This window comes from Tamandua tetradactyla, chromosome 1 (genome assembly GCF_023851605.1).
Source record: "Tamandua tetradactyla isolate mTamTet1 chromosome 1, mTamTet1.pri, whole genome shotgun sequence".
NCBI lineage: Eukaryota > Metazoa > Chordata > Mammalia > Pilosa > Myrmecophagidae > Tamandua > Tamandua tetradactyla.
This window is the reverse complement of record NC_135327.1, coordinates 47,940,982-47,964,806: the sequence shown is the minus strand read 5'-3', so window position 1 is coordinate 47,964,806 and position 23,825 is coordinate 47,940,982. Positions and strand designations below refer to the sequence as shown.

The window sequence follows — 23,825 nt, the reverse complement described above, 5'->3', positions numbered from 1 at the left end:
CTAGCTATTAGAAGAAAGATTATATTAAAATTAAAACAATAACATTTAGAGATAAATGACAACCAATCACCCCGAGAAGAGTTAATACCAATCCTTCTTAATTTTCCAAAAAATGGAAAAGGAGGGAAGACTACCTAACTCATCCTATGAAGCCAACATCATCCTAATACCAAAGCCTGATTAAGATACCACATGAAAAGAATTTACAGACCCACCTCTCTAATGAATATAGATGCAAATGTCTCAACAAAATACTTACAAATTTAATCCAACAGCACAGTAAAAGAATTATGAAGAATTATACACCATAATAAAGTAAGTTTTATTCCAGGTATGCAAAGGTAGTTCAATCCCAAAAAATCAATTAATGTAATTTTTTAATGTACAGAAACAAAACAAAAGGAAAAAGCCACATGTCATCTTGATCAATGCAGAAAAGGCATTTGATAAAATCCAGCATCCTTTTTTGATAAAAACACTTCAAAAGCTAGGAATAGAAGGAAAATTTCTTAACATGATAAAAGGCATACATGAAAAACCCACAGCTAACATCTTACTCAATGGTGAAGACTGAAAGCTTTCCCTCTAAGATCTCAAAGAAGACAAGGATGTCCACTGTCACACTGTTTCAACAATGTGCTTGAAGTTCTAGCTACAGCAGTTAGGCAAGAAAAAGACATAAAAGGCATATAAATTGAAAAGGAAGAAGTAAAACTTTCGCTATTTGCAGACTACATGAGCCTATATATATAAAGTCCCAAAAAATGTATGACAAAGCTCCTAGAGCTAATAAACAAGTTCAGCAAAGTGGCAGGATAAAAGCTCAACACACAAAAATCAATAGTTTTTCTATACATTTGTAATTAGTTATCCTAAGAGGAAATCAAGGGGAAAAATTCCATTTACAATAGCAACTAAAAGAATCAATTATCAAAGAATAAACTTAGCCAAGAATGTAAATAACTTATATTCAGAAAAGTACAAAATCCTGTTAGAAGGAATCAAAAAAGAACTAAACAAAGACATTTCACATTCATGGATTGGAAGGCCAGATGACATTAAGATGTCAATTCTATCCAAGTTGACTTACAGAGTCAAAGCAATCCCAATCAAATTGCCAATAGTCTACTGTGAAGAAATGGAAAAGCCAAATATCAAATTTTGGGGCCCCAAATAGCCTAAAGATCTTGAAAAAGAAGAATGAAGTTGAAGGACTCATGTTTCTTGATTTCAAAGAACATTTCAAAGCTACAGTGGTAAAAATAGCACGGTATTGGCATAAAGATAAACATATGGATCAATGGAATCAAATTGAGATTTCAGAAATAGACCCTCAGATTTGTGGTCTATTGATTTCTGACAAGGCTCCCAATGCCACTTAATTGGACAGAACAGTCTCTTCAACAAATGGTTCTAAGAGAACTGGACAGCCATATCTAAAAGAATGAAAGAGGACCCCTACCCCATGCCCTGTACAAAAATTAAATCAAAATGGATCAAAGAACTAAAAATATGAGCCAGAACCATAAAACTGAAAATGTGGGAAGTGTCTTCAAGATCTAGTGAAAGGCAATGGTTTCTTAGTTCTTACACCCAAAGGGCAAGCAACAAAAGAAAAAAAAAGGTTAAATAGGACCTCCTCAAAATTAAATAATTTTGTATGTCAGGTACAAAAGCAGCCTATTCAATGGGAGAAAATATTTGGAAACCACACATCTGATAGTGTTTGTTACCCAGAATCTATAAAGAGACCCTACAACTTAACACTTAAAAATAGACAAAAGACACGAATAAGTATTTTTCCAAAGAAGAAATACAAATGGCTAAAAAGCAGCACATGAAAATGTGCTCAACTTCACTAGCTATTAGGTAAATGCAAATCAAAACCCCTATGAGATATCATTTCACACCTACTAGAATGGCCACCATTAAACAAACAGAAACTGCAAGTGTTGGGTAGGATGTAGAGAAATAGGAACATTTATTCACTGCTGGTGGAAATGCAAAATGGTACAGCCACGGTAGAGACTGTCTGGCATTTCCTCAGGAATCTAGGTATAGAACTGCCATATGATTTGGCAATCCTGCTACTAAGTATATATCCAGAAGAACCAAAAGCAGAGATGCAAACAGGCATTTGCACACTGATGTTCACAGTGGCATTATTCACAATTGCCAAAAGATGGGAACCTAAGTTTCCATCACTGATGAATGGCTAAACAAAATGTGGCATATACATATGACAGAATATAATTCAGCAGTAAGAAAGAATGAAGTCCTGAAGTGTGTAACAAAATAGATGAACTTGAAGACATTATGTTAAATGAAATAAGTCAGAAACAAAAGAACAAATATAGTATAATCTCACTGATATGAGCTTATTATAATATGTAAACTCAGAGCCAGAATCTAGAATCTATCAGGAATAGATTGGGGGTAGAGAAAGGTGGTCCCATGCTACATTTGTGCAGAATTTCTATTTAGGTTGGTTGAAAATGTTTGGAAATGGATAGAGGTGATAGTGGCACATTATGGTGAGTGCAATTAATAGCACTGAGTTGTATGTATTAAAAGGCTTTAGTTTAGAGTCGTGTATGTCACTGGAAGGAAAGCTACAGGATAAAACATGTACATCACTAGTACAAGGAGTTGGTAATAAAGTGGTATAGTGGAAAAATGCATCTACAGCAAACTATGGAGTATAATTAACAGTAATATTTTAATGTTCTTTCATCAACAGTAACAAGTGTACCACACTGATGCTAACAGTCAATAATGGGGCGGAGGAGAATAAGTATGTTTTTTGTTTTTTTGAGTAATGAAATGTTCTAAAATTGATTGTGCTGATGAATGCACAACTATGTGATGATACTGTGAACCACTGATTGTATACTGTGGATGGATTGTATAGGATGTGACTACATCTCAATAACACTGCTTCAAAAAGAGGTAATTGATAATATAAGAACAAGAGCTGTTGTAAAATATATCACTGGAAGACAAATAAGTAGCACAGATATTAAGTACCTTAAGTTCAAAGAAGAGAAAAGAAAAAGCATATTGATGCTTTGCTACATACTAGGTCTGGGCTAGGCATCTTATGTGGAAGTCTCATGCTGTCTCCCAGTAGCCCCATGAAGTAGTAACACCATGCTCATTTCACAGATGAGGAAATTCAAAATAAAAATTGGCACACCATCTGATGCAGACATTTGCATCTCCTCCTTCCTTGGCCTAGAACATCCTTTTCACAGATATCCATCTGGCTTGCTCCCTCTCTTCCTTCAGATCTTTATTCAGATGTCACCTTACCTGTGGGACAGGCCCACAAAACTGCAAGTCTCCTCACTTCCTGCCCTCTTTCCTGCTTAAATGTTTTTCTTTAGCACTTAACTCAGCCTACACACACACACACACACACACACACACACACACACACACACACACGCCTACACACATATTTTCATTTGTTTCAAAGGCTGTCTGCCTTTGCTTTTAGAATATGAGCTCCCTGGGAATGGATTTCTGCCTTGTCCACTGCTGTCTCCCCAGTCCCTAGACCATAGTCTGCACATAGTAGGTGCTCAATAACATTTGTGGAATGAATAAGAACCACCAGAGACTGATCTCATTTTCTATTTTGTTTGTTATTTAATTTGCCATTTGTGCCCATGTATCTAATTCCTTAAAAGAACAAAAACGCCCCACTCAGGTGATACAAAGGTTTCTTTGCAGATGCCAAAGTTCATGACTTCTTATCAATTAATTTACAGGTTTCCTAACCTTTGTAGGAGAACATGGGTACTATTCACTGCCCTCCTTTTAAAAATCACTAAACCATCAGACCACCTTGTTTGACCAGGTAGTAAGTGCTTCTATATTGATATACAGGTATTATGCATAATATATCCTAAACCTAGGGCTAGGAAACATGCTTTAGGCAAGTAGAACTTTTTGATGAAAATAAAAATAGCAATTAAATATCACTGACTCATCCCAATGCTTCCTGCTGCCTCTTAGCAGGAAGTGAAATATGTGTTGATCAGAGGAAAACTGCTTATGTCCTAAGGCTGTTACAGTTCTGTCAACTGGTATTAATAAAGCTGTCAGCACTCTCCGAGTTGAATGTTCAAGAAAGGTAATATGATCTCTTTTCCCACCAATAACCCAGTTTATAAGATGACTTCAATTTTTTTATTTAACAAACATTTTTAAATTGTGCTACATTCTAAAACCTTTACAAGTTTAACTCATTTCATCCTTTGACAACCTTATGAGTAAGATACAGTTTCTATACCTAGTTTTTGAGTGGAAATTGAATCACATAAAGGTTAAATAAACTTTCCTAAGATCACACTTCTAGTTAGTAGAGTCTGTTACCAGGGCCTGTTCTTTATCATTAGATAAAATGTTTCTTTTTTCTTTTTTCTTTTTTTACCTTTCCTCCCACATTTTATTGTGAACATTATCAAATTTAGAGAAGCTGAAAGAATTCTAAATATATGTATACCTACCACCTATATTCTGTAGTTAACATTTTAATATTTCTTTTATTACATGTCCAATTACCCTCCATCCATCCAAAAATCCATATATTCTATGCATTCCAAAGAAAGCCGTAGAATTGTTACACTTTACCCCTAAATCCATTGGGATGCATATCATTGACTAGACTACAATATTCAAGTTATGATTCATTTTACTTTGGAGGTAAAAATTTACATGTAATGAAATGCACATATCTGAAGTATACTATTCAACAATTTTTAATCTCCACTGCATTTTGGTTGTTCTTTGTTGGAGAGGGTTTCATAACATAGTTTTAACTGTGGGAAGATGTTGCAAAACTGCTCACTTAATATTGGAGAATTTCATCTCAACCTTGGAGAGTTTAATCTCTGGGCAAGAGAATTGGCTGATATGTATATTAATAACTAATGAGTGGCTGATATGTATATTAACATCTACTGATGTTGGAATAAGAGCGGTAAGACTGATCTCAGATTTCAGAAAACACACTATCTGATCTTCTAGATCCTGATGACACATTTCTCAGTCAGATCAGAAGTTTCCATCCACAAAGTGTGAAAGCTCAGAGAGTTGATGCATGATAACTCAGCCCAGGGGAGCCAAGATTTTAGAATTTCATAGACATGTAAGATCTTTGAAGAAATAAGAATAAGTGGCCCATCCTAGTTTGCCAATTTCTTACTTTGCCATGATTCAAAAACTCATAGCCAATTATCTACTATCACCATCATTCATAATTCCACGAAAGAAATTATATATCCACTTCAGAAAAAAGGAGAGGACATAGTGTCTGATTAAAGGAAATGTTCTAAGAAAGAAGATGTGCATATATTATATACTACATATATGTGTACATATATGACACATGTATACATGCTTACATACTTTCTTACATTTCATCATACATCAGTGAATATTTCAACAAATAATCTTCATAGTTCTATGACCAGCATTTGGGAATGGGTAGACTAACCAACAAAAGGATACAAGGAAGAAAATGTAATGATTGTTTTCCCCACTGGCTTTGCATTTTGTCAAAACCAAAGTCAAAGTCTACAGCAGTTACTGGCTCCTGCCCGCTTAAAACTATATCCTCAATACTTCTCTTTCACCAGTCTGAAATTCAGATCTAGAACACAGTCTAATGACTCTTACACACTTTTACTGCCAATGAGGCTGGGTAGATTTTAATTTAAAATATGAGGCGAAAGACACTCAAACAGGTGAAGCCTCTTACCCAAGATCCCAAAATGACTCATCCAGGGCAAGACCCACCACTACCCCTTGACAGTCCCCAGCTCCTCTACACAACATTCTTTTCCATCATAGAACTAAAAGCAAATCCCACAGGAGCCCTTGGCACTGGGCTTTTGCAAATGTTGTACAACACTTGGGAAAATCTCCCAAACTGATAGACCTCAGGATTTGGTTTGCCAGCTTATGACAAAAGGTACTGGCTTTTTCTCTAAGAGCACATGCCCCCTCATTGGAGAAGTCTTACCAAGACACCTATATAAGATACCTATAGATTGGGAAATGGTTAAGAGTACCCCACAGGTAGCCTGTTGGAATGATTCAGTGACTGAGATAAACATATCTCAACCTCAGCTGTCTTTTCTGAGTTATTATCAGTCTTGATTTCCATTCAGAGAACCCATACCTTGTACCCCTCCATTGCTTCAAGCTCAAAATTGCAATGGCCAACAAATAAATACGTCTCTAACCTGGGTGATCAGGAGTACAGGTTGAAAACTTATCAAGGTTAGCCCTGTCCTGGGAGAAGTTTATTTCCTACACTATATGGCACATATATGCCACATGATAAGAAAAAGTAATCAGATAATTAAAGCTGTGACCATGTTTTATTATCAGATTTTAAGGAAAGCAAAGAAAAGTATATAATGTTATATTCTTAATCAATGGGTTTGGAGAAAATGTGTTTAATATTTTCCTGAGGAACAAAAGATTTCATGGAAAAGAAAATGATGTCTTCTATGAAAATAAAAGATTTCAGCCAAGGAATCCTTATACATTCAACGAAGTATTTTCCTTCTAAGGACATTCTGTCTTCAAAGACAAGAATGATCAGCCAAGTCATAGGTTCCTACGCTGCCCTGTGACATGCATAAAGTTACATGGTTTATTGTGTGACAGGTAGGAGAGGGGAGAGCAGCAAAGAGTTACGTGTACTGGCACACCAACTCTGAACAAACACACGAAGAAGGGAACTTGGCTGACTCCTTGACAAGCCTCTTTCTAGAGTAGGAAGACTTTCTGCTTCTGCATGTTGCTGAATGACAGGCAATGTTTGGTCTGGCCTCAGTGGGCAGGAAGTTTGGGTGGGACCCAGATATAGTACTTCAGCATTGAGATACAAGAGAAAAATTCATTCAGTTTGACTGAAAGAAAAAAATCATTGCTTGCAATCCATGCTCAGTCCACTGAGCTCAACCTAACGACTCTTGGCACATTTTGTTTGCTTCCAGAGCCTTCCCCTTAGAATAACTCAACTGTGAGTCATTGGCTACCAGGCATGGTGAAGAAATACCTCAGGACTCACACACTGTAATGTCAAAGAGCACCTCTTTTGTCAATTCATCCCCGTGCAGTTTAGGAGACTGTCTCCCCTTGATTTTTTTTTTTTTAAACTCAGGGCCAAAATGACAGAATCATCTAAACAAATTTGTTCCACCAAATCTTCTTCATGATGGAAACAGAAGAGTCTTTAAAATTACTAACTAAGAATCACATGCAGCAGCTCCCTTCTGAGAATACCCATCTGTTCAGGTCACCATTTGCTTAAAACTCATCAGAGAACTCCTTGTTCCAAGGACTAAGGCTCCATTTCTTAACTTTGTTTATGAGTCCTGCCTGACCTCCTCAGTCTGCACATTCATATATTCATTCATCCTTTCATCAGATTTATATTGGGTACACTTATGTCAGATATTGTTGTAGGCACTAGACTACAGCAGACAGGACCCCCACCCTCCTGGAGCTGACATACAGTCATGCCCACCCCCTCACACTCAGTGCTTAGGCCCCTCAGGCTCTGTTGTGGCAGGCAGCTGTGGCAGGGTTTCTCCTTTCCAATCTCTTCCTTCTCCTGGGGACATGCCTATGATTCTTCAGCTCTCAATGTAACATCATCTTCTTTGGGGAAGGACTTTGCCTTTTCCTGAACTAGGTTAGATCCCTATCTTATCCACTCCCACAGAATGCTTTTTTTCTTTTTTCATCTCCTTTTTTGTAAGTACTTTTTCTAAGTCTGTATTCCCCTCCAGACCAGGAGTGGGCAAACTTACTCTGCAACAGGCCAGATCGTAAATATTTTTGGCTTTTGTGGCCATATAGTTTCTCCCCATTTGGAGAATTTCTGATATTCTAACAAGCAGTAGGGACAAATAAATCAATAAGCCAAGCCCTCAATCTTGGGGCTTGCCCCTATGAAACTTTTCCTGCAAAGGATAGGCTAAACCTACTCAAAATTAGGTCAAAGAGTCACCCCCAGAGAACCTCTTTTGTTGCTCAGATTTGCCCTCTCTAAGCTAACTCAGCTGGTGAACTCATTGCCCTTCCTCCTACATGTTACATGATTCCCAGGGGTATAAATATCCCTGGCATTGTGGGACAGAAAGCCTGGGATAAGCTGGGACCCCACATCAAGAGATTGAGAAAGCCTTCTTGACTAAAAGGAGGAAAAGAGAAATGAGACAAAATAACGTTTCAGTGGTTGAGAGATTTCAAACAGAGTCAAGAGGTTATCCTGGAGGTTATTCTTATGCATTATATAGATACTCTTTTTAGTTCATGGTGCGCTGGAGGGAAGCACCTGAAACTGTTGCACTGTGTTCCAGTAGCCTAGATTCTTGAAGATGATCTATAAAGATGTAATGTTTACAATGTTAAAGATATAATGTTTACAATGTGACTGTGTGATTGTGAAAACCTTGTGTCTGATGCCCCTTATATCCAGGGTATGGACAGATGAGCAAAAAATATGGATAAAAAAATAAGTAATGGGGGGACAACGGGTAAAATAAATTGGGCAGTTGGAAGCACTGTGGTCAATGAGAGGGAGGGGTAAGGTGTATGGTATGTATGAGTTTTTCCTTCTTTTTCTTTCTTTGATTGGAATGACGTAAATGTTCTAAAAAATGATCAGTGATGAATATGCAACTATGCAATGATACTGTGAGCCATTGATTGTACACTATGTACAGAATGTATATGTGTGATTTCTCAATTGGAAAATAGAAAAGCAGGCCATGGTATATACAAATGTTGATGACAGCATTATTCACAATAGCCAAAGGGTGGATACAACCAAGTGTCCACCTACTGATGAATGGATACACAAACTGTGGTGCATCCACACAATGTGATATTAAAGGAATTAACTGATAAATGTTGTAGCATGGATGAACCTTGGAAACATTATGCCGAGTGAAAGAAGCCAGACACAAAGGTCCATAGGTTGTTTGACTCCATTTCCATGAGACATCCAGCACAAGAGACAGAAAGTGGATTGGTGGTTGCCAGGGCATGGGGGGAGAGAATAATAAGGGTGACTGCTTAAGGTGTACAGAGTTTCTTTAAGGGTAATGAACATTTCGGAACTAAATAGAAGTGATAGTTGCACAACACTGTGAAGGTACTAAATGTCACTGAATTTATATTTTAAGACGAATTTTATGCTATGTGAATTTCACCTCAGTTAAATAACAAAATGCAAATGAGTGGCATTGCCAACCTCTGGTCTGGACCACCACTGAACAATGGAAATTTCTGTGATGATGCAAATGTTCTACATCTGTCCTGTCCAGTAAGGTGGCCACTAGCCACATGAGGCTGCTGAACACTTGAAAGGTGGCTAGTGCAATTGAAGATATGAATCTTTACTGTATTTCATTCCAGTTAATTTAAGTTTAAATTTGAAGAATCACCTATGGCTAGTGACTATTTTATTGGAGAGCACTTAGCTAGACTGAGTGTCATGAGGTCAGGGACTGTATCCTTCTTGCATAGGACTGTGTCACTTGGAGGGCACTGAGTAGCTGCCAATAAGTATACATTAAATGAAATAATGAATGAATGAATATGGGATGCATTATTGAAGCTCTTTGCTTTTATCATTTTTTTTAATTACTACTATGGTGCTTACTTAGATGCTGCTGCTTCTTGTTGTCCAGCATTGAAATGTTATATTTTAGTGTATACATTTTTCCCCCACCAATCCATGCACTCCATGAGGATAGGGACTGTAAAAAAAGTCTACCTGAGTGCTCCTTCCAGTGCCCAGCACAAGTACATACATGCAGTAGTTGCCCTTCATACAAAGTGTTGGAAGCTAACTGCGTACATCTGGAAAAGGAAAAGATTCACCTGTTTTAGTTTCCTGGCTGTTTAACCATATACCATGCAAGGGGTTGGCTTAAACAATGGGAATTTACTGGCTCATGGTTTTGAGACTAAGAGAAGTCCAAATTTAAGTCACCATCAAGGTGCTGCTTTCTCCAGGAAGACTGGCATTTGGGAGCTGGCTGCCTGTGATTCTTGGTCCTTGACTTTTCTATCCCATGGCAATGCAGATGGTGGAGTTTTCTAGCTTCTCCTTCCTCCTTTAGTTTCCACTGGCTTCCAACTTATGACTGCTCCCTGCAGCTTTCTCTCTGCATCTGAATTTCATTCTGCTTATAAGAACTCCACCTTAACTGAAGTAACCTCATCAAATGGTCCTATTTGCAATGGGTTCACATCCACAGGCATGGGTTAAGAGTAAGAATGTGTTTTCATGGAGTACCTAGCTCCAAGTCACCGCACCCCCTTAGCTCCTCATCTCTTCACATGTATCTCTGAAACATGTTCTAATCTGTCATGTCTCCGAAGTCCTATTTCAAACTTCTTTCTGGTGTCAACCCTGGCATTATGGAGCTGATAAATCCAACTTAGTCTCTCTTTACCTGCTATATAACCTTTGGCAAGTTGTTTAATGCCTTTGTATCTCCCTTATTAAGTGAAGATAATTCTAATTGCATTACAATTATCCCCCATCTACCTCTTAGGAATGTCATGTGAATAAATAAGAACATGTCACAAAAGGCCCTGAGCATCCCAGAGATAAACAAAACACTCTTCTCACATGACATAAATGGTCAACAAGATGGAATGTAGTAGTTATCCCCAGTGATTTAAAAATCACCAGTGCATTGTTGCCTTTTGTTTACCTGGATAACTTGATAAAAGCTCTGTTTTTCAAGTAAACCAGGTGACTGTAAACAAGATCAGAAGAAAGGAACCGGAGGAATTGCAAAAGAAAACCACATTACTCCATAGTTGAATAATGTCCAATTGACTTTAGAGCTGCCAACTGCCACCCCATTGTTGCCATCCACGTTAAAAATCTCTCCGTCCTCTATTTCCTCTGTGCTTCTGACAAGAGGTCACCCCAGTGAAGGAATATCTTTCTTCTACAACTGCCTGCTCTGGAAAGTCTGGCTTGCCCTGACCTCTAAGGCCTTCCATTGCTCAATTTCAGTGGGAAAGTATGTGACAGGTGAGACTCCGCCAACCTTCAAAGGACAAGCTGGCTCTCTTGTTAGGGACTAATGCTGCTGATGGCTTTCAGTTGAAGCCAGTGTTCATTTACCATTCCAAAAGTCCTAGAGCCCTTAAGAATGACATGACATTTATTCTGACTGTGTTCTGTAAATGGAGGAAGAAAGCCTGGATGACAGCACATCTGTTTACAACATAATTTACTGAATATTTGAAGCCCATTGTTGAGACCTACTGTTTAGAATAATAAAGATTCATTTCAAAATATTGTTGTTCATTGACAATGTACCTAGCTACCCAAGAGCTCTGTGTGGATGAACAATGAATTTAACGTTTTTATTATGCCTGTTAACACAACATCCATTCTTCTAACACAACATCCATTTGGGTCAAGGGGTGACCTGACTTTCAAATCATATTTAAGAAATACATTTTTCAATGCTAGAGCTGCCATTGATATTGGTTCCTCTGGTGGATCTGAGCAAAAATCAACTGAAAACCTTCTGGAAAGGATTCTCCATTCTAGATACCAATAAGAACATTCATGATTCATAGGAGAATGTAAAAATGTCAACATTAACAGGAGTTTGGAAGAAGTCGATTCCAACCCACATGGATAACCATAAGGGTTCAAGACTTCGCTGAAGGAAGTAACTGCAGATATGGTGGAAATAGCAAGAGAACTAGAATTAAAAGTGGAACCTGAAGATGTGACTGAATTGCTAAATCTCATGATAAAATGTGAACAGATGAAGAGGTACTTCTGATAGATGAGCAAAGAAAATGGTTTCTTGAGATGGAATCTACTCCTGATGAAGAAGATACTGTGAACATTGTTGAAATGACAACAGAGAATTTAGAATATGCATTAACTTAGTTGTTAAAGCAGTGGTAAGGTTGGAGAGGAAATTATTACAATTTTAAAAGAAGTTCTACTGTGGGTAAAATGTTATCAAACAGCATCATATGCTACAGAGAAATCTTTTCTGAAAGGAAGAGTTAATCAATGTGGCAAACGTCATTGTTGTCTTATATTAAGAAATTTTCAGTCACCTCATCCTTCCACCCACTACCACTCTGATCCGTCAGTAACCATCAACATTGAGGAAAGACCCTCCAGCAGCAGAGTTGACTCAATGAAAGCTTAGTTGATGATTAGCATCTTAGCAATAAAGTATTTAGTAATTAAGATGTGTTTATTGTTTTCTTAGACATAATGCTATTGCACACTTAATAGACTATGTATAATGTAAACATAAATTTTATATGCGCTGGGAAACCAAAAAATTTGTGTTGATTTGTTTTATTGTGACTTTCGCTTTATTGCAGTGGCCTGGAACCCATCCTCAATATCTCCAAGGAATGTCTGTAATTGGCAGTGGTGATTTTGCCCCCACACAGTTATTCAGGGAAGCAGGCTAACAAAGACCCTGTAATCTTTAATGTGTGGCTTCCAAAGTGACTTTGGCTATCAAATCCAGATTCCAAGGGCAAGAAGAGAAAAATAAAGGGATCAATGAGAGTGACTTTTATGGGCCTGACCTGGAAGTGGTACATTTGATTTCCTCGCATGTCACAATGGTCAGAATTCATTCAAATGACAACATTTGTCTGCAGGGAATCTGGGAAATATAGCCCAACTCTTAATAGGAGGAAAAGGAAATGGGTTTGGTGAGCAAGCCAGTCTTTTCTACCCTGGACAAAAGGGTTGAAGTATTTGAAGTATTTGAAAGGTTGACTGACAGATAATGTAAGCTACTATTTATTGCACATGATCTTTATTTTCTGCCCTTTTTATTAAATAAACACAAAGAAACATTTCAAAACAATACGTAAACAAAAAAAAAGAGAAAGGGGTCAGACATCACAAAAAGATCAACTTCTTGGGGCTCTTAGTTCCTCTGGGGCTCTTTTCTGTGTCTTCTGTTTTTTATCCTCTTTTAAAGGACTCCAATAAAAGGATTAAGACCCACCCTGAGCACTCTTCAATGAAATAACCTAATCAAAGGGTCCCACCCACACCCAAATGAACGAACTAGACCTAATGGACATATACAGAACAATGCATTCCAGAACAAAGGAATGCACATTCTTCAAGGCATATGGAATGTTCTCCAGGATAGACCACATGTTAGGTCACAAAAAAAAGCCTCAGTGCATTTTAAAAGATTCTAAAAAATACAAAACATATTCTCTGACCACAATGAAATGAAGCTAGAAACCAATAATAAAGATTAAAAATACCTTGAGAAAAGTCAGATAAAAATACAAGAAAAGAAAGGTACAGACCAGTATCTCTTAGGAATATAGATGTAAATATTCTCAACAAAATACTAGCAAACCAATTACAAAAGCACATTAAAAGAATTATAAAACATGATCAAGTAGGTTTTATCCCAGGAATGAAAGTGTGTGATTCAATATAAGAAAATCAATGAATATAATACACCAGACTAATGAATGAAGGGGGAAAACCCATGATGTTAATTGATGCAGAAAGGCATTTGGTGAAATTCAGCATCCCCTTCTGATAAGAAAACAAAAAAGAAAGAAAAAAAAAACTAGGAATGAAGGAAACATCTTAAACAGGATAAAGGGTATACATGAAAAACCCACAGCTAACATCACATTCAATGGTTAAAGCCTGAAAGATTTCCCTGTAAGATCAGGAAAAAGACAATGATGGCCACTGTCACCACTGTTATTCAACATTATACTAGAAGTTCTAGCCAGAGCAGTTAGGCAAGAAAAAGAAATAAAGGAAAAAGTAAAACTTTCCCTATCTACAGATGACATGGTCCTATATGTAGAGAATCCTGAAAAGTCCATAGCAAAGCTACGGGAACTAATAAATGAATTCAGCAAAGTGGTTGGTTACAAGAACAACATACAAAAATCAGTGGTGTTTCTATGCACTGGTAAAGAATACTATGAAGAGGAAATCAAGAAAAAAATTCTACTTATAATATTAAAAGAATCAGATCTCTAAAAATAAATTTAACCAAGGATTTAAAGGATTTGCATGTGGAAAACTACAAAACATTCTTGATAGAAGCAAAAAATGATCTAAATAAATGGGAGGACATTCCATGTACATGGATTGGAAGACTAAATATTAGTTCTACTCAAAGCAATATACAGATTCAGCACAATCCCAATCAACATTCCAACAGACTTCTTCACTGAAATGGAAATGCCAATCATCAAATTCATATGTAAGGGTAAGCTGCTCTTAATAGCCAAAACTACCTTGAAAATGTAGAACAAAGTTGGAGGACTTACACTTCTGATTTAAAAAGTTATTACAATGTCATAATAATCAAACCTGTGTAATATTGACACGAGGACAGACATATAGTTCAATTGAATCGAGAGTTCTGGAATAAGCCCTCACACTTTTGGCCAACTAATTTTTTAATAAAAGTGCCAAGTTCAATGAGTGGAGAAAGAATAGTCTCTCCAACAAATGGTGCTAGGAGAACTGGATAATCATATGCAAAAGAATGAATGTGGACCCCCTACCTTATACCATAAAAAATATATATATTAACTCAAAATGGACCAAAGACCTATATATAAAACTAAAATCACAAAACTCCTAGAATGAAACATAGCGAAGCATCTTCAGGACATTGTGTTAAGCAATAGTTTCTTAGGCTTCATGCTAAAAGCAAAGTAACAAAAGTGAAAAATAGATAAACGGGACTTCATCAAATTAAAAAATTTTGGTGTAAAGGTAGTGACAAAGACTAAGAGTGGCAAAAAGTTATTTCTTTTTAAAATTTTATTGTATACAATACATCATTCTAAATATATATGTGCAAGCTTAATTAATACATTAAACTATTTTAGACTTTTGGCAATTTCTTTTAAATCACTAAAAGTTAAATGTTCCAAATAATCAAGCACTTCCACTGGGAAATGGGGAATTCATAGATTGCATTATATTAGGGTGTGATTTGTATTTGTTGAATGAATTAACGAACGTATAACTATTAAAGACTAAAATGTATTTAAATGTTAGCATCGGAAATGATTTATTCATAAGTCCAGTGATCAAACACTGGTTGAGCTATTATATGCAAGTCAATTAAAATAGAAATTAGAATGGTTTGGTGATAAAGGTCTATTTTCCACTGGTATGTTGATATCTGAAGAAAAATAGAAAGATTGTTTTTATAAAAAATTTCATATAGAGAGAAGAGTAAATATAAAGAGATAAAAAGCTAGAACACCCATATAATCTCTATGTAGATTCAATAGTTAACATCTTCCCAAAATTGCTTCATCTTTATATTTAACTCATGATGAACCTCTTGAAATAAAATTGCAGCTGTTATAGTAGTTTATCCCTGATATTTCAACATGTATCTGCAAAGATTAAACTACTCTCCTACATAATCATATTGCTATCACTATTAAAATGTAAAATTCCTTGATAGATTGTAGTCTACATTTGAATTTCCACAATTGTCTAAAATATATCTTTTATATTCCTGTTTAAAAACAGGAAACACAGAAAAATAGGATCCAATCAAGGCACTTACATTGTATTCAGTTGCTTTATCTTTTAAGTCCCCTACCCCTACCCCTCTTTTCTTTTATGAAGATTGTCTTTTTGAAAAATGATCAGGCCACTTATATAGAAAATCTCACATTCTGGATAATCTGATTGTTTTCACATGAAATCATTTATATATTCCTCTATCTCTTACATTTCTTGTAAATTGGATCTCAGACAAAATTCAGGTTAAGTGCTTTCGGCAATAAGATCTCATAGATGATGCTGTATATTGAATATTACATCACAGTAGGGATGCACATAGGTTGTCCCACCATTCATGACATAAATCTGATCACCTGGTTAAGGTAGTAACCCCTCCCCCCAGGTTTGTGATTAGTGAACTGTAGAGTTGTACTTAAGCACCAGGCAAACACCCTACTCCTCATCAATTTTTCACCAAATGGTTTTAGCATCTGTTAAGAATTTTTACCTGAATTGATTCTTTCATTTGGGATTATAAAATATAATTTGCATTTCTAATTATTCTCTTCAATGAACAAATTCCAATTTTCTCCAAGCAGCTTTTGCAATCTTAAATGTGCTCTTTCAGATCTAAAAGTTGAAATTCCAAAATTTTAAAAATCATAGTACATATGTAATTGGAGAGTGCTAACCTTGGGTTTTCTTTTGTATTTTTAGGAACATGGGAAGCCACATTTTAATCATAAGCTACTGGCTGAGTCCTTTGAGGAAGCACCTCTTCATGTTCTGATTTTCACTTACTTGAATTACGGAATTGGAACCCTGTTTGGCTATCTCAGAGACTTTTTGAGATACCACGGATTGGAAAAACGTAATGCGGCCATAGAGCGGGAACAACAAAAAGTAAGTACATGCTCCTCCTTGGATCTTTATTGATACCTATTCTCTAAAGTGTTTTCAGAAGTGGTGATGCATGCATAGTGCTAAAAAGAGCAAGGAGCTCAGGAACTACGTTGGGTAAATTCCATTCATCTCCATCCCCTGTGTGTTTATGGGCTTTTTGGTTACCAACATTTACTGACCAATTACTATTTGCCAGACACTGAACTAAGGGTTCTCCCATACATTGCCATATTTAATTTGCATGACAACCTCATGAGAGATATTAAAATACCATTTTAAGATGAAATATAATAGTAAGAATATATGAGTGGGACTATACCCTGGTTGGCTGGTTGCAAGTTGAGTGTGGTATACATTCTATCGTGGGATAGAAAAGTGTGTCTAGGTGAAATGTGAGCTTTTGATTTCCTCAAGGTCATAATTTCTCAAATTCAGCACTACTGACATTTTAGAGCAGATTATTCTGTGGTGGAGAAGGCTGTCCTATGCATTGTAGGATGTCTAACCACATCCCTGGACTTTACCCACTCTATACCACAAGGACCTCGACCCCATTGTGACAACCAAAAAATGTCTTCAGATGTTTTGGGGGGTACAAAATGACCCTCAGTTATCTAGAACCAGTGTTCTAGATATTCTCAATACTGAATCTATAAAAAGTTATCATTCCCCTTTCACAAAGAGCTAAAAGAGCAATCTGGGAAGAAGTCAGAGATCTGTATTTTAACATGTTTTTCAAATTACTTCAAAGGATCTGTGATGCCATGCATATTTTTTTCTGAAGAAAAATTTTGTTTTGGAACAGTATCAAAGTAGGTATGGGTAATTCCATGTGATGGGGCCTTGAACATATCTAAGCAAAGAACATCGGTGAAGCATGAACTTCAGTGTAACCAGAGGACCTAAAATGCTATAACCTAGTGATCAGTATTCATGGTCAAATAAAAACGTATTACAGTGATGTGCCCATGAGCAAATTGTGTGGACTGCTTCTTTTCAAATTAGTGTAAAACAAGAGTATCAACTTCAGAAGAAAATCAGCCTATTTTACTATTATAATCCATCCTACCTTTAGCAAGCATTTGAGCATGTGCTTTATATCAGGTAATTATATGAAATATATGTAGAAGAAAAGAAAGGTTCTGCCCTCAGAGGATTTGAAGTCTGATGTGCAAACAGGCTTCGCCAACAAATTATGTGATAAAAGGTGATGATGGGGAAGAGGGTAATGTGGCAACACAGAGAATTGTGCCCTATGACTCCCTTAGGGTGTCCTATGCTCAGACTTGAATGATGAGCAGGAGTTCACCAAGTAAAAAAGGGTGCATTCTCAGAAGATAGCACTGTTTGTGCCAAGGCATTAATTCATTAGTTAAGCCAGATCCTTCTTTTGAGCATGTTTTTGTGCCAGTCATTGTACTGTGATCTAGAGGATGTAATAGTAGCCACAGCAGACAAGGTCCCTGCCCTTGGGGAGCAAACCATTAAACAAGCAATTGCAATAAGTGGCACAATATTTCCAAGTAAAAGATGTGAGGAGAGCAAAGGAAAGAAATGTCTAAGCTGAACCTGGGTGTTCAGTGAAGGGTCATGGGAGGAAGAGAGAGTTAAATTGAGATCTGAAGACTGAACAGTAAGTCATAAGACAAAAGGTGAGGCAAGATCGGGATAAAAAGAGTCTTCAGGCAAAGGGAACATGGTCTGAGACTGCCCAGAAGTAAGAGAGGCATTGTGCATTCAAGGAACTAAGGAATTCCAACCACTGGAGTGTTGTGAGGGGAAGTATGTAGGGGAAGAGTCTCTTTGATAAACAAGCAGGTGCCAGACAATAATGGATTTGTATAACCAATGGATGTTTATTATAAGAACAATGGGAAGGCATTGAAGCATTTCAAGTAGAGGAATGCATATTTAAAGATTAGAAAGAACATATTCACCGCCCTGTGCAAAATGGATCACAGGAGAACAATAGAGACCCAAAACTCATTTAAGAGGCTGATGCAGAAATCCAGATTTAAAGAAACAAAATCCTGGTGAGACAATAGGGCTGAGACCAGGGTAGTGACAATAGGATGATGATGAGAGATTAAGAGATACTTATGAAGTGGAGTTAGGGATATTGAGTGGTTGATCTGCCCTGGGGGATTAGGGAGATGGACAGAGCAAAGACAGTGCCAGGTCTGTGACTTGGGCACCTGGGCAGTAAGTGGTGCCACCCATTGAGGTGGGAGTAGAAGAAGATCCAGCTGGAGAGGAAAAATGATTGATTCATTTTTCAGCAAGTTGAGTTGGAAGTACTTACAGCTAGATATAGATGTACGGATCTCAAGAGGATAGTCTCCAATGGATATTGTGGCATCTGCAGCATATCTTCTGTACATCAACTTGAATTAAAACCATAAAAGTAGTCAAGATCCCCCAGGGAGAGTCTGAGGAGAAAAAAAAAAGAGAGGGTGAGAAGAAAACAAAGAACTTCAGAGAATTCCACAGATGTTAGAGATGAAATTCCAAATTCAAAACTAGAAGCAAAGTGACAAAGAAAACACTGAAGACAAGTTTAGAAAATAGACCATTTGTGCTTCAAGTAGGGAAAAGGTTAGGTAGAACGAAGAAAAGGGAGTGGATTCTAGAGATAGTTGGAGGTGGAATCAACAAGTCTCGGTAGCTGAGTGTGGAAGATGAGATAAAGGGGGGAAACTGAGATAATCCCAAATTCTTGGTGTGTTCAGACACATGATTGGTAGTGCCATCACGTCACAACAGAATGGTCTAATATTGGCAAAAAACAGCCATGGACACAGTCTTAAAAATATAAAGGTTCTTGAATGGAAGATGGATATAGAAATAGAGGATACAACTCAGCAAGCTCCCAGTGAAAGATGTGGGTCTCCTGGGTTCTAGAAGAGCTGATGATGAAATTGGAAAAGTGGGATAAGAAAGCAAGTTGCCCTTGGCCATTCTCACAAGGAGTTTTATAACCTCTTGTACTTCATGGTCCCTCCCGAAGCATGGACTGCTCTTACAACCAATCTACCTGCTCACCAGGTGGAATTAACTGGTGCATGATAAATCAACACAGTTCAGAATGTTTGCTGAGACTAAGAGTGAATCAAATGGAAATGTCTTAGGTGTGGCATCCCTGGCAGAATTAGCCTTCACAGCTGTAAACAATATTCTAATGTGTTTCAGTATTTTTGCCGTATCAATCCAGCAAGCTAGTCTTACTGGTTTTTCAAAGCATTTCTCAAGAAAGAAAAAGAAAAGCGCCCATTGCAAGTTGGTTCCCCAGAAAGCAGACTGTGAGATACAGGCTTGAGGACAGGAAGGTTATTGTGGGCCCGATGTGAGACAGTGAAGAAGGCAAGATAGGGTAAGGAGAAGGTGGATGGAACTGTGAAGGAGCCACAACCAAGATTTCAGCCAACCCCACGGGGAGCTCTGGAGATGGGACAACCCTTCAGATTCATTCCTATTTCAGGGAAAGGGTTGGGGCATTAGGACTCCTACAGTGATGCAAGCTGCCACCTGGGAGGGACATGAGCCAAGCAGCTTCCTTTAGTCTCAGGGAATCTTCAGACAGCCTCCAATGCTTGGCGGCCACTGGGAGAAACGGGCACGACAGCCCCAAATGGCGGAGTGTGGGTGGCACAACACAGCATCAGTTTCAACACCTGTCACATCTCTATTGTTACAAGAATTACTTAATCTATCCCACAAAAAGAGGGCACTGAATGAGATCATCAGTGACTGACATTTTCTTACACGAAAAATGGTTTGCATACCTGTCCTCTGTGTGGCAGAAACAGGCAATTGACTCACCTCAGTAGGAATACTTTTTAAGTGGCGCAACTTTTATGATTCATCCACCTTAGGGCCTCGTGAAGGACGTAGAGCCTTATGGAGTAATAGGTTCCTATCAACTGTAATCACTCTTTTCCTATAGATGTGACTTGGTCACTAGCAACTCTTTCTTCAGGCTGATGCTTTATCCTTTCACCACCACTCCAACCCCTCCCCCATGCTTTTGACAGAATTCTTCCTTTCTGTTAATAAGTGGAAATATATCTTGAATCCTCTTGCTCAGAGCATGGATTGTCTTTTCTGTGAACTTCGGTCCTTTTTAGCAAAAATAAACATGACTCTATTCTCAACACTGATCAGTAGATGTGCAGAAGACAATTGTCAGACAAGCCAGCCATGGACAAAATGACACCAGGAAGCAGTGCACATGTGAAGTAAGGGTTGAGCAGAGCCATTACATTTTTTAAAAAGAACATAGAATAGGTGTTCTTGTTTTGATTTTACTCAATTTTTGAGCTTTTTTGAAATCAAAAATAAGAATTTATTAATCCAATCTTCCTAGCTTTTTCTCACTAGGATGGTAAAGCCATACAAAACCATCCATTCAAACTAAAGTGCTGTACCAAATTTAGAACCTCTGTTTACTTCTCCCTCCTTGTGATTTCTGGCCCAAACACCCTAAAATAGATCCCAAAACATGAAGGCTCTGATAACCCCCTTTATCGACATCATTTCAGTATTCAGTGAAAAAGAAAAATCACAGCCTCCCTCCAAGAAAGCACTAAAAAGTCCACAGGCCCAGGGGCCCTGTTACCTCAGACTCTGCTAATAAGCAGGAGACACTAGCAACCAAAAATACAATACAGGCTGATGCAAGGTCTAATATTTTTTTTAATGACTCCTTTTAACTCTTCATTTTTAGACCAACAATATCATTTCTTGTTTCTTTTATCAAAGGCAACTTTAGAGTTGTACTTCAATTTCTTAAAGACCTCTGGATAAATTACTTTCTCAGTGATGGAATAGTACAACTCTGCAAATCCCAGAAGCAAATGTCAGCAAATATAACCAAATTAACGTTGAGATTCATCAGACACTCACAAAACTTCAAGCACGGATCTTTCTAAAGGTCCATGTGACTTAAATTCATGTACCTAATATCGAATCGGCTCTACAAAACCTCATCCACATAGCACTAGCCGGTTAGAAAACATTTCTGCTTTACATTTGTGTTCACATTACATCCAGAGACTCCCCATTCCCCCTTACAAGTAAACCCCAGACATTTCTTTCCCATCCCCAAGGATTTTTACTTCCACATGTAACAAAGAGCATTCAGCAAGTTATAGCTGTAGAGAATTTTAAGACAAATATCCAAATGTTTGCATGTATTAAAACTTACATCCCATTCTGACATTTTGCATCCTGATTTAAGAGCAGGCTTGGACCAGAGCAATTTTCTTCTGAGTAACTTCATGGATAGGGTCCATTAAGTTCACTGGCTATGTGATAAGGTTTTGTCTAAAACAGACAGGCCACACTGTTTAGACCTGGCTGGGCCAAATTCAGAAAGCTTTATCAGGGCATCCCTAGGAAGTTAATCAATTAACCAGCAGCTTGAGGGATGATACTACTAGACCAAGGCTTCTCAGGCTTAGCTGCGTATTGGAATCACCCGGGAAGCTTTAAAAACAGCAAACACCTAGGCTTCATGGGCAACTATTCAGATTTAATTGGTTTGGGGTACAGTCTGGGCAGTGGGAGTTAGAAAAGCTTCCCAGGTGATTCGCATATGCAGCCAAGATTGAGAGCCAACGTTTTAGAGCAGTGCGTCTCAGATTTACTCTGTACACCAATTGTCTGGGGATCATATTAAAATGTAGATTCTGCTTCAATAGCTTTGGGGTGGGCGCAAATCTACACATGTCTGAAAAGCTCTTAGGTGGGGCCGCTGCTGCTGGTCCAGGGATCAACCTTGCACCTTTCCACAGTATCACACCCGGGAGCTTGTTAGAACTGCAGCATCTCGGACCCAGCCCAGAACGACTGAAGCAGAATAGTTTGTCCATCCTCAGGTGATGTGGATGCACATCAAAGATTGAGAAGCATGGCCCACTTACAGGAGCTGAATTTGAAGTCCTGTTATCACCTGCATTTAGTGGGAGGTGGAGCCATCTCTGGAAACCCCCAGGTGCCCATTGCTTCATAGTTATCCTATTCTCAGCTCTACAAATGGTGGTCCAAGCCCACCTGTCCTTATTGGGGTGGCCCTGAGACCTTAACTGTTGCAGATTAACTAACAACTTGGGGACTGATAATGCTAGATGCCTCTCAACCTTGGCTGTACGTTCGAGTTACCAGGTCTACCCCAGGCCCTGTCAGGACCACCTCACTCCCTCCAAAACCTCCTCCAATACCTCGTCTGCCTATTATGTCCCTGGAGCCTGCAATCCCTTGATTTTAATATCATTTCATTCTCCTGCACTTCCCCATGTCCTGTTTTCTCTCCTCCTACCTGTGGTCCTTGCTACCACCTCAACTTGATACACCCACCTTGCTGACTAGTGTCACTTTAAAATCAGGATCACTGGCCAAAGCCAAATGCAGCCCTCAGTATCACTTGCCCATCATGCTACGTTACATTGTACATTTAGTCACTCAGTCTTTTAGATGACCATTTCATACTTTCTCCTTCCCTCCCAGACCTCTAATACCTCTTGGTTCTCCTGACTTTCAGCTAGTAATATTGCTTCCTGTTTCGCTAAAAAACATGGGAAATCTCAGAACTGCTATGAACTCCATCCACCATCACTTGCCTGCATCTGTGCCCATAGTCTTGCTTCTTTTCCTTGTTACCATGGAGATGCCTATGCTCCTAGCTAGGCCAAGACTTTAACTTGCACACTGAATGACATTCTTCGGCAATCACTCAACATTATCATGACCTCTGCATTGCACCCCAACAGCATCTTGACACATCCAAAACTGGGTGCTTGAACTTCCCCTTCCAACCTGTTCCTCTTACAATTTGGACCACAGTAAATGGTATTTACTAGACATTTTAGTAAATGGTATTTACTGAGCATTCTAGGCACATCCTTTCTCCCATATATCCATCCTACATGTTCTCATTTATTTCTTTTGTCTTTGTTTTTTGTTTATGCTCTATACAAACAACTATTTGAGCTTAACCATATTCCACCATTTCTTTCTCTTTTTTTTTTTTGCATCTCTTGTGTTCCTCTTTAATTATTTCATTGCTTGTTTTGTTAGAGTATACTCTGAAATAACTATTTCAGAAAAGTCCTGTGTGTGTTAAACTTCATGACTTGCATTCATTAGAATGCTTTCATTTGGCTATCTCATCTGGTTGCTAGCTTCGCTGAGTACAGGATTTTAAGTTAGAAATAACCTTCCCTTATAATCTTTTTCTTTTTGTTTGTTGAGGTGAAAGTCATATAACATAAAATTAACCACCTTAAAGTAAACAATTCAGTGGCATTTAGTACATTCACAATGTTGTACAACAACCATCTTCATCTAGTTC

The 23,825-nt window shown here is 38.0% G+C and overlaps 1 protein-coding gene and 1 long non-coding RNA gene across 4 annotated transcripts in view; one reads left to right on the top strand and one right to left on the bottom strand.

The window, feature by feature from the left end:
• The window catches only part of LOC143646334 (uncharacterized), a 29,485-nt gene extending 13,566 nt beyond the window's left edge, over window positions 1–15,919 (bottom strand). The window contains exons 1-2 of one of the 2 annotated variants that reach the window (XR_013157458.1): window positions 15,636–15,919; window positions 9,695–9,894 (exon numbers count right to left, since the gene is read on the bottom strand). This is a non-coding gene — a long non-coding RNA (uncharacterized LOC143646334). The remainder of the gene's footprint in view (window positions 1–9,694; window positions 9,895–15,635) is intronic. The other variant, XR_013157459.1, reaches the window with a different exon arrangement.
• SPTLC3 (serine palmitoyltransferase long chain base subunit 3) overlaps window positions 1–23,825 on the top strand; it is a 136,534-nt gene that overhangs the window by 5,237 nt on the left and 107,472 nt on the right. Inside the window, exons 1-2 of one of the 2 annotated variants that reach the window (XM_077115159.1) lie at window positions 16,001–16,067; window positions 16,292–16,477. In XM_077115159.1, coding sequence (XP_076971274.1) covers window positions 16,053–16,067; window positions 16,292–16,477 — 201 coding nt within the window. In that variant the 5' untranslated portion in view covers window positions 16,001–16,052. Of the gene's footprint in view, window positions 1–16,000; window positions 16,068–16,291; window positions 16,478–23,825 lie in introns of those variants that run through there. The other variant, XM_077115156.1, reaches the window with a different exon arrangement.